Source organism: Cynoglossus semilaevis, chromosome 2, assembly GCF_000523025.1.
Source record: "Cynoglossus semilaevis isolate Cse_v1.0 chromosome 2, Cse_v1.0, whole genome shotgun sequence".
NCBI lineage: Eukaryota > Metazoa > Chordata > Actinopteri > Pleuronectiformes > Cynoglossidae > Cynoglossus > Cynoglossus semilaevis.
The window spans coordinates 1,307,349-1,319,557 of NC_024308.1; the positions used below are offsets into that span (position 1 = coordinate 1,307,349).

General features: G+C 42.4%; 1 protein-coding gene across 1 annotated transcript in view; it reads right to left on the reverse strand.

Moving 5' to 3' along the window:
- The window catches only part of pex5la (peroxisomal biogenesis factor 5-like a), a 48,255-nt gene extending 36,830 nt beyond the window's left edge, over positions 1 to 11,425 (reverse strand). The window contains 1 exon segment of the mRNA XM_025053444.1: positions 10,785 to 11,425. Within this exon segment, the coding sequence (XP_024909212.1) occupies positions 10,785 to 10,805 (21 nt within the window). The 5' untranslated portion in view covers positions 10,806 to 11,425.
- Between the last annotated feature and the right edge of the window lie 784 nt (positions 11,426 to 12,209).

A 12,209-nucleotide genomic window follows, 5' to 3' on the forward strand; every position in this document is an offset into this window, starting at 1 on the left:
GTCCTGGTTCTTTGACATTTGCTTCTTCTACTGCAGAGTCAAGGACTGAAACTAAATCCTAAACTGCAAAATAAAATACCACCAGCGTCAACTCACTGTTGGAATTTCATATAAAATGCAGTGATAATCAGTAAAGTTTGATCTCTAAATGCATCAGGGCGAAACTGAGGCCAACTTTCAAGTTATGGTTAATGAAAGTTTTTTTTTTTTTCCAGCTAATCTTGTATCAGGAACAAAGTTTTATTTGATGTTAATTTAAAGTTTCCGGCTGAAACTTGTCTTGTGCTGCTGAAGAAAAAAAATAACATTGGTTTTTCCTAAATCCCATAGAAATAATGTGAAATTTGACCCATTTGACCCATTAAAGGTTTTTTAACTATGTTTTATTTGGTATTTGATTTTTTTGTGCAGTAAAACTTTATCCTTTATCCAAATACTTTTCAAGTTCGTCGCAGGTTTAATTATTTAAATCAGTTACTTGTCAGTTCAACCAGAGGCTCGTGATTAAGTTGTTGTTGTTGGTTGGAATATTTCCTAACAGTCAAATCAGCTCAACTGTGTTCAAGGATTCCAGAGATGTATATATATATATATTTTTACATCATTATTTGAGAGCTTGTTCTGGATATATATTTTTACATCATTATTTGAGATGTTCTGTAGCTCGGACCCTGAGGCCTGCAGCCTCATCTGAACTCGTTCTCTCTGAACCGTCTCTTACTCACGACAGGCAGGATTATTATTTATTCCGTGCATGTTTGCGGGAACTCAAGAGAGCACGACCTTTGACCTCCCCTGTGGTAAACTACCGCAGCCGATGTCATGAATAGAAATATTATTCACATGTCTGAGCCGTGACTCATTATCTACACTGGTGTGGTCGCGCCGCGCGGCTCAGGGCCAATCAGACGTGCAGGTACTTCACGTGTGGTTTGAAGAAACACATGCTGTAAACTCCCAGCTCTGCACATACGTCCAGGCAGGAGTCAGGTTTCAGCCTGTGGGGGTGCTGCAGGTGATGAATCAGTGCTGCCTCGCTGCAGCTCAGCTGCTGTACCCTTGAACTTTGTGTACTTCCCATCTGCACAGCCAGCTCTGCTCACCGTCCCTCGCAGCCTCCCGGTCTCTGCTTCTGCCGGGGAATTCAGTAACGACACATCTCATAGGTATTTAGAGGAAAGCAGAGCAGTTCACGCCTCCAAATCCACAGAAAACCGAAGTGGTTCGCACAGACACGGAGGATGTGGATGTTTATTAGATATCCTTGGGTGAGAATTGGAGGGAAGTGCAGTTTGATCACGGCGTCTGCCTGAGCTGCTCAGCTGAGCCGTAGAAAAAGAACCGCAAATCCATACACGAATTCAGCTCTAATCCAATTCCACTTTCGTCCTTTTTCGCTCGCTCTAAAAATCTCCATTAGCTACATTTTTTTTAAACACACAGCGTTATTATCCTTCACGCCACACCCTCGACTCTGTGTCTAAAAATAACATCAAAGATTTCTATTCATGAAATATGTTTTTAAGTGAATTGATTCAATTTTTTTTTTTCACGATTTGAACTTGATGTTGGATTTTTCTTTTTTCTTCCTTCCTCCGTGTTGGTTGAGGCAGAGCTGGGTTTTAACTACAGGTTTGTGAAGAATGTAATTGGTATTTGTGAAGACACACTAATTGATGTTATAAAATGCAGGCTGCGGTTTATGCCGAGCTCTCAGCTCCAATTATCTGACAAGATCGGTAGCTCGCGGGAGGAGAGATATTGTGTTGAGCTGAGGCTGAGAAGAAAGATGTTACGGTACAGCCTCACGTCTGGAGGCGGGAGGAGAGGAATGGTCTCCACAGAGAGAGAGAGAGAGAGAGAGAGAGAGAGAGAGAGAGAGCAGGGTTTCATGGGTGTCAACAAAACAACCTCCACTGGAAATCACATCTGTAATTGGTAAAAAGAAGTGTTTTTTTATATAATATTCCTTTAGCTTCAGTATTATTAGGTGCAGGTTGTTTTTGTAATAATATTCCTTTAGCTTCAGCATTATTAGGTGCAGGTTGTTTTTTTTTTATGTGAGATTGAAATGTGTAAAAGTGTCATTTCTGTTTCTGCCTCCAGGGTTTTTAACTACTAGTCCGTTGGTCTGTAACTACAGGTTTGTGAATGTGTGGCTGTATCACACATGTTCATGTGTAATAAGCTTGTTATAATATTTACCTGTTACTAGTATATATTTGATAATCTGCCAAATTCCTAGGATTTGTCTCAAAATGAGCCATTCTGGTTTCACCTGCTTTGCAATGCCACAAAACGGGGGCTTATTTTAGCCCCTCCCTGAATACGGGAGCTCCACCCATAGTACTAGTCCTACCTGTAGTACTTAACTACTGACTACTGCGAAAAAAACTCTATACCTGGCTCTGTGTTATTCTCACACTTCTTCTTGTTTTTGGGTTTGGCTCAAAACATACACAGTTGTCCGGCGTCCTGACAGTTGACCATACCTATCAGAATAACATACGTTACATTACTGAGCATGTGCACAACGGACATTACACATGCGTCAACAGAAACAGCTGTTACGTTACGTGGTTACGTGAAGCTGTTCTCAGACCTCGACTCTGGGAGAGAGTTTTACGGCGGTGGTTTTTACCATTTAAAGGTAAAGACGTGGGGTTGCTGCTCAAAATGAACATTCAGACAAAAGAGACCTTATTAATTTGCATAAATGAAGCAGAATTTGCCCCCAGTAAACGTCACATGACCGGTCACATGTTGTTTTGTTTTGTAGCTCCAAACGCCAGCTGTGTGAGATCACATGACCTCCTATTTATGGCACCGCTAACAGCAGAGCTATATGTTGGAATTGTCCAGAGATCTCCTTCAACAGCAGGCTGTTTATAACAGTCAGCCAGAGGGAAACAGTCCGCTCTCTCCTCGGCCAAAGTCCCTAAAGGCCACGCTCGTGCTGTTCATATAATTACACACATATATTATATATTTAGAAAGGAAATGAGAAGGTGTTTTTTTTTTACTTTTGAGAAGTTCAGTTCGTCCTAGAGTTAGACTGGAAACGTGTCTGTAGACCAAGAGGTTCAGACTGAACATTAAATGTAAATACAGCTACACGATGAACTGTACACGACAACGTTCACGGTGCAGTCACCTGCATGTAATACAATCTGTATACGAACCTCCCACAGCCCTGACGTGAAAAAAAAAAAAACATCCTGAAGTTTCCTTTAAAGCAGGCGGCTCAACCACCGTGCAGCTGTGAAGGAATCACCAACCTCAGCTTTTCTACACTAACGAGCTGCTGTTTGACAAGGTCACGACCCCAGTGACAAGTTCGGCCGACACGCTGGGGCTCGTGCTGTCATCGTGAACCACTGATCCTCAGCGTCGTTAAACCAAATTATATTTCAACAAAGACATTTGACGTGACAACAGAAAATGAGTTTTTTTTTTCTTTAGCCTAAAATGTAACATCTGTGTAGTTTAACTATGGAGTGTGTGTGTGTGTATGGGGGGGGAGGGGTCAGTGGGGGGGTCAGACAGGTGGTGTCAAACCTGAGGTGCAGCTCAGCGTTGTATCTGACACACACACACTGGAGTGTGTATTTGTTTATCAGCGGCTCTCATCCACGACGGCTCGTTTCTCCCCAGAGAACGGAACACGCGCTCTCTCCACTCCAGCGCTGAGACACCAGGTTTCTGGAGCAAATTAATTCCCAGATGGAAATTGAATGTTATGAATGGGGTGGATATAAGAGGGAGAAAAGACGGATCGGCCGGCCCATTCTTCTGCACGGCCCTCTGCGCTCTGTAACAAAGACATTGGGGCTTGTCCTACTTTTGAAGCAGCTTTGTACAGTAGCTCAGGGGACTCTCCACACGAGGCAGTCAAGACTCCTGCGTTAACACAAGTCAACCGCAGGAAATCTGCTAACAGAGGTGAAGCTGCCGCAGCTGGGATTCTCAGGGATCGTACTGCGCTGGTTTGACAATATCTGCCACATGGTGGCGATGTGGAGTTGGCGTGTTGACATACATCAGGAGCCCCGTCGTGAGATTAAGTTCCAGACTCATAATTAGAGATGCAGCGATTACAACTTTGAGGCCGATGTTCAATTCCCAGTGTTTTTGGAGTCAGTTGACAGCAAAAAGTAAAATTAAGTTCTTCACAAAAGATATTTTTCTCAAAACAAGTAATTATTAAACATTTCCAACAGACTCAGTCAGACACAGGAACTCAGTTCGGTTCAACAACTAACAACTAAAATAATGAACTCCTCGACTGGAAGGAGGAACTAAATGAAAACTAGTTTCTGGGAAAACGACGTTCTGACAAACAGTGAGATCCTGGTCTGTCCACTGAGGACTTCAACCTCTGCACCGCTGCACCTTCATCAGACGTTAGGTATGAGCTGAGCTGGTCTCCTGCTGCACTGGCGTCTTTTCTACTGAGGTAACGACCTGAGCTCCGACACAGTTGACGACGACTGTGGATGATTCACCTCATGTTTGGTCGTTCTCCACTGTGGTGTTGTTTCTATATTTATTTCAACAAACTCTAAATAGGCAGCGCAGAGGCCTGGTCCTTCACAGGCTCTGGTCCTTCATCACTGTGTCCTTTCAGACAAATGCAGCCTATTAGAGAGGGTGAGTGTGACATTTTCTCCTTCAGCGACTTGTGATTTGTCTCTGTGGAGCAGTTTCATTTTTAAAATTGGCCAATATTTTTAAAATGTGTCTAAAAGGTGCATGAAAATAAAGAAAACTGTGTTTGGCCTCCTGTGAAGGTTGGCCGGAATAAAAAACACGGACGGGGTTATAGGAGTGTTAGCAGCAGCTGACATCCATCCATCAACCATCCATCCATCCATCCATCAGTCCATCCATCAGTCCATCCATCTGTCATCCATCCAGACAAAATAATGATTTCTTCTTCTTCTTCTTCTTCTGTCTTTTTCACGTTGATGTCTCAGGTTTAAATGGATCAAAAACAAACGTGCAGCTGAAGAAACGCAGCCTTTTTACCGTGAAACTGATAATGATCAATCCATACCATTGATTCAGACTGTAATAATCAATAATGGGGGAGGGGGGGGGGGTCAAGCATTTAGCAGAACCAGGAATATCAACATTAAGGAAATACTGTGATGGTCCAACACGTGGTGACTGTAAATCAAAACTACCGTCAGATAAGAATCTCCAGTTACTCTTCCTATCAATGTCAGAGTTTTGTAATACTTCAGAGTACTCTGAAGTACCTAGTACCTAGTACCTAGTACCTGGTCCATGTCCATAGAGAAAAAAACACAACACACAGAGGTTAGCACGTAGTTGTGATCCTGTGATTATATCTGCATTTCAAATTCAAATGCAGGATTTCATTTCATCTGAAACGTTACTTCTTCTACGTCTAACCACAGTTATGGACCAGTGAAAAATCATTTCATCATTTATCAAATACTTCAAGTACATGGAACGTGTACGTCCTGTTGACCCTCTACATCAAACCACTGTAGACACAGAGAGAGATTATGACCAGTCTCAGATTATAATCCTGTTACAGTCACATCAGTAGTTCTTTCTGTCTGAGTCGAAGAGTTGCTCATAATTTCAGACATGTATGACAGAAAGAGGTGAAATATTTTTAAAACACCGACTTTTTCCTCCGTGGTTATATAACGTGGAGCTGCAGTCCAGACTAAACTGCTGCTTCTCCTCCAACCATCGGTCCTCGTCTGCAGTTTTTCTACTTTGTGACTTTTAAAACCTCCCCGTTTCCTCCGTCCAGTCCTCGATACTTAAAGGAGAAAATCAGTGATTTCTGTTGAACCTCCTCTCAGTCTCACAGCTGTAGGTGTAGGAGAACGGAGACACAGGGTGTAGGTGTAGGAGAACGGAGACACAGGGTGTAGGTGTAGGTGAACGGAGACACAGGGTGTAGGTGAACGGAGACACAGGGTGTAGGTGTAGGAGACACAGGGTGTAGGTGTAGGTGTAGACACGTGAGATTATGTCTGTGAATTTACATTAGCTTTTAACTACGTGTGTTGGAAACACAGTTTGACAATGATTTTCATTATTACCTCGAACACAGCAGAGGAAAACACTACAGTACTACTACAGTACTACTACAGTACTACTACAGTACTAGAACAGAACAGTCCAACCATTGGATGAATCCAATTCATCACAGAATAGCAGATAATTAATCACAGCCTGCAGTCCATATATATATATGTATATATATATGGACTGTGTTTTCGACCAATGATGAGCAACTGTTACGTTTGCAGTTTCTTTAACATCTGTCCCTGAACTCAACGTCCAAAACCTGTTCCAAAAGTCCATAAGAATGTTTTGGTGTGAGTGTGTGTGTGTGTGTGTGTGTGTGTGTGTGTGTGTGTCAGATCGATACATCCTGGACTGTTTTCAGGTCGAGTCCATGGACCTTTGAAAATAATCTTAAAATATCAGAATAATTCTATGAACACATACGTAGGTCTTATACTTCCACACGGCCCAGAATGCCTTGCAGCGCCTCTGCTCGTTGTTTAAATCTCCTTACAGCTGTGACTCTGCTGTGTTTGGAATTGATTTCTTGAACATGACATGACGATATTTAAACTCTTATCTGAGCTGATCCAATAGTTCCTAACAACAGTCGCTCTCTTCACTCAGAGCCACCGTAACATGGAAACCTGTCCATGTTTTTAATCATTTCCAATGACTTCACACTCTTTGAAGCTGCCCTTCCCCCCCACGTCCCCCCACCCCCTGTCTGGTTTTAGAGCCCTAGCTGCCTGTCCCGGGCAGATACCACCTGATTTTTACTCATTATCTCTGCTCCTGAAATAGTCCGTCCATTAAATCTTCATCAAGTCGTGCTTCACTGAAGCAGAGGAGAGCGGAAAATAAAGTGTCCGCCACCTTTTTGCCCCGTCCAGGGGGAAATGTCTTCATCAAGACAGGGCCGACGCTGCGGTGACTTGAACATCCTTGACTGACTGTGCGGCGCTGATGAATGTTGTGTGTGTGTGTGTCAGCGTGGCGTTCGTGGCGTTCGTGGCGTTCGTGGCTCCGGCCCTGACTGACGGCTCGACTCTGTTTTCACTGTGTTTTATGGCAGTCGGTTCCAGAATGATGGATCACTGTTCTCCTCCGGGTTTAATCATCCATTACTCTGTTTGTGTGTGTGTGTGTGTGTGTGTGTGTGTTGTTTCTTCCACTGTGTGTGACACATCGTGAAGATAATAATAGTCAACGAGGATCCACACACATTCATGCCGAGGCTCAACTTAGAGGTTTTTCAACTTGACCTCAACTTGTTCTCCTTCATTGCATGGAAATATGGGAGAAAACACAAACTTTCCCTAGGGGGCGATCTCTCTGAACTGGGACACAAACTGACCTTAGACAACGGCACACGACATTACAAAGTTGTTGTTTTTTTTAAAAAAAAGTCTTTTTGTTTCAATTTACAACTAATAATTTCCATATTTGACATAATAAAAAACAAGTTCAAATCTCAATCTACTGAACAGACAAACTGCTCAGTGACTTTTTATGGCTTTTTTTGTGTCATCTAAATACAATAATAAACTACACTAAAATATAATATTATAAAAACAATTCTTCCCCTGAGAATAGTGGGTGATTCTGCTTTACCTGCAGATGAAACATGACCCAGATAGCCACACATTCCCAAATTAGCCTGAGGGAGAGAGAAGTGAAAAAATAAATGAAGCAAATAAAGAAAATAAAATCTAAACAGCTCAGCATTTTTATTATTATGCCAGTGGCCTATTTACCTTCGCAGCATGTTGAATTATACACAAATAATCCTTTACTCTGTGAACCCAGACGCACAAACACATCAGCGGCTGAATGAAACGGGCCACGATTGGCTGAGACTCGATCTTCATTTGATCAGTGATAGCGTTCGTCCAAGATCGTTCTCTCTCCTGGGAGACGTGAGAGACGCGGTAATCAAATGATGTAATCATGTTGGAGCAAAATATATGACGGCCTTGGAGCGGCTCCTGCTCTCAGAGTGTGTGTGTTCATGATCAACTTCACTGTCAAAGAGGAGACCACTGTAGTGGAGGCATTCACACCATCAGAAAGACACTCTTTACGTGTGTGTTTTGTGTGTGTGTGTGTGTGTGTGCACGGACGTACTCACTGGAGCAATATTTCCTGCTGGTCTAATGAGGAGCTGCAGCTCTGCTGAATCAGCTGGACTCCCAGTATCTATGGCTGCACCTTCACAAAAACACTAACGCTGCTGACATCCACACCTCAGCACGGCAGCTACGTGGCTGCACCGATCGCTCCCAACATTTGATACAGTAAAGTGATCCCCGACCCGCTAAAATGGAACAACACGCCGTGGGTTTCATGCACAAGTGCTGCGAGATGCTGACGATGCTTTCATTTCAAAGTGTTTGCAGTAAAAGATGAGGGATATTAGCAGATAAATTGAACCTCTGAGTTCTGGATAGATTTTCTGCCAAACAGATGCTGTGTTTTACCCAAACAGAACTGGAAACCTTTACTACAAAAAAAAATCAAGAAATGCATTCAGCCGAACACGACAGATTCTACAGCTGACTTCAGAAGAGTCCATGAAGCTGCGTCAGGTGAAGTCACATGTCCTGATCCAAACCTTATCTTGTTCCCACAGACAGGAGCGTTCTGAGCAGCTGCACATGTGATTCGACAAAAGGCACTGACTATAAATCTATGAAGGAAGAAAGGCTTTACGAGAACGCACTCATCACATATCAACGTCTGACGTCACGGCTTTTACTGCGACAACACGAGTTCATGTAAAAACTGAAGCGACTTCAGGAATTATTCAGGAATCTAAGTACGTTCAAATCGTACGTCGATTCTCGTGTTTGAAGCCTCACAACATGTTGTGCGTTCCAAACTAAATCCAGTCCTGAGCAATAATGAAATCTGCTGCGCTGGTACTTGACACTCGATCAGTGTCAGTGACAGTCAGTAAAACACACCCAGCCTTTAACTACCAGCCTAATCACAGCAGAGGTTTTTGTTTTTTTTCATCATTCCTTCTTCTGAAAACAATTCCCGCCAAAACACAGAAAACACTCCCGTACTGCACGACAGAAAGGTGAAGAACTGCACAAAAACACACGACTCTAGGAGAGCTCCCATTGGTCAAAACAAACAGGACCCAGTCAGATGACATGCATGGATGTGATGAGGAGACGAACTGGAACTGGAACTGGAACTGGAGCAGTCACATGACCAAAACATCACTGAGTGAAACAGGACTCAGACCTTATTGAACTCATTTGATGTGATTGATTCCACTGTATGAATGAATGTTTAACACCAGCCCATGACATCACATGTTCAGACACTGAATAACACAGTTATACCACAGTTATAACACAGTTATACCACAGTTATACCACAGTCCACATTCACCTGTTCATGCTTTTCATACTGATGCTGGAGTAAAACGTCATCAGATGTTAAATGCTGTCGTTCAGACGTCTACAGGTGCTGCAGTATCTACAGTACTTCAACTACCAACTACCAGCCAATGAGATACTCAGTTGTTGTGTACTTAGTGAGTACAAATACTCATCGTGAGTGAGTACATCTTCAGACCAAGTATCTCAAATATACGGCGCTAACACAGCATGGTGACACAGAGATGATTTTATTGAATTGTGACCAACAGGAAGTTTAATGGTGGTTTTAAAGTTTAATTTGTTCTTTTCTTTGCATTTTCTCTGATGATTTTATTGAATTGTGACCAACAGGAAGTTTAATGGTGGTTTTAAAGTTTAATTTGTTCTTTTCTTTGCATTTTCTCTTTTTATTTTTATATTTGTTTATAAGAGCAACGGTGTCCTGTAACTGTGTTTGTTGTTTGTTGTTTTTTAGCCTTGACCCTAATTAGAGAATTCTACCGTTAATGTACGCACGACTGTCAGACTAATATTATTAACTTAGTGTTTGAGGATCGCAAATCATAATTTTAAAATTTAAAGAGGGAAATGTTTTCAAACATGTCTCCTGGTCCGTATTGTTAATATATGTGTGACATTTTTATTGCTGTACATTTCCCAGGTTTGAGAATGATATTTATATTTTACAGTTTGTCCTGATTAGGCTCCAATAGTTATTGAAAAAAATGATTGATATAAAAAAGTTATCGCATTTTGAAACTTCACCAGTTTCATCACTGATTTTTTTTTTTTAACTGTTGAAACTTTTAGGTTTTACATTTGTCATGCGTCTGATGAGGTTCATGAATGTGCGTCGTTTTTACGTCAATCTTCTGGAGTCCTGCAGGACAAGTGACGTCAGATTGCATGTCATCACGCGTAAATAAGCATGCATGAGAAGTGAGTGGTGATTTGTTTCAATGTTTTGCTCGAAGCCGATTTGGTCGTGTTTACATCTGACATGCAACTGCACGTGCAGGCGGGAGGGGGAGCTGTAGGGGGGGGCATTCAATCGTCCCCTCACCGCTTCTTCTTTTTTACCGTTCGTTTTTAAAAATGTAAAAAAACAAACACTGAGTTGATGAACTACGTTAATTCAACCGGTTTACTCCTGTTTTTCTGTCTGTTTATTTAGAAACAGTTTCTCTTAAACCACAGCTTCAAATGTTTGGCCTTCACTAACTGTGTATTTGTGCACATTAATAACCCCGGGCATAAATGTTTACACCAATCCCATGACAACAGTGTGGTACACTCAATGGTACATGGACACAGACACAGACTCCGCCTTGTTACCTGTAAATGCCCCTGGTACATATTGAGCGCAGATTGAGCGGTGAACCTCAGCGGACGGACGGTGTTCCTCTGTGGATCCTGGTCTTCCTCCTCCTCCTCCTCCTCCTCCTCTCACAGTCTTTCTTCAGTCTTTCTTCTTCTTCTTCTTCTTCTCTCGCCGCTCGGTTCGAGTCATTTACCTTCGGCCAGGCTGCGGGAGCTGTCCACCCCACTGGTGCTGAATTCCACTCCCCTCGATCATTCAGCTTTTCTTCGCGCCACACGCGCCGCACTTTTGCAGATTCGTCAGTCTCACTTTGTCCCCCCGCCCCCCGTGGGTTCTTTTTTTTAACAACACAGTTCCACTCCTCTTTCACGTGCAATCGGATCCGAATTTAAGTCTTCATCCCTGAGACCACGTCTGTGTCCTGCGTGTGTCTCACCCTGTCACCGCTCCCCTCCCTCTCCCTCTTCTTCTTCTCTCTGTCTCGCGGTCTGTTAAATATTTGGACTCTCCTCCGGCTTCATTCTGCTCTTACAGTGCGCTCCTCTCCTCTGATGTTCAACTACTCCCTCTAAGTCAGCTCTTTGGTGCCTCCCCCAGTGCTGACGTGCTACAAAGTAGGAGGATTCCTACCGGGCTACACACACACACACACACACACACATTTGGTAAATTTGTCCATCATGGATTAAAATAAAATAGTTCAACATTTTCTAATCTCCATGTCCAGCATTACCTCAGTAAAAATCAGAAAACAACATCATGCTGTTCTCTCTGATTCTGTAATCTCTGCTGTCAGGAGTTTAGTTTTTATAAACCATCACAGACACAGGACTTCATGTGGTTCATTCTCAAACCAGTCTGACGATGATTTGTCCTGATATCATCATAATTTTGCTCAAATTACAACTGTTACCAAACCAACTGGCTGCACAAACAACAAGGACTAACTGTATATATATATATATATATATATATACATATATATTTGTCTTAACCGGCACAGTGGTATTATATTCTTCGTTGCTTCCTCAGATGAGAACCACTCCAGCCTTCAGGCATTAAGAAGCAGTACAATTATTTATCCCTCCATCTCACTCCGTGTGCGTCGTCTTTTATTTCCTATTTTCTCTGCTTCACAGTAAAAAAATTTCTGAAACCTCCAAAAATATCACAAATGCCTTCAGAATGTCATAGGTTACACGGTGCAGGTTAATTAATAAGAGCGCTGCTGTGACTGATGATGAATGATGATATGTATAATTAAAAAGACAGGATTAGGAGTCAGGATGGAGTCAGTATTTTCAGCCCAAATGTGGTTGATAAATAATTCACGTTTCCATCTTGTTCCTTTTATAATCTACATATAATCTACTAACAGCACGTATGAACTCCAGTCCAGTCTCACTGAGGCTGCAGCCCATTGGTGTCGAGGCTGAGAA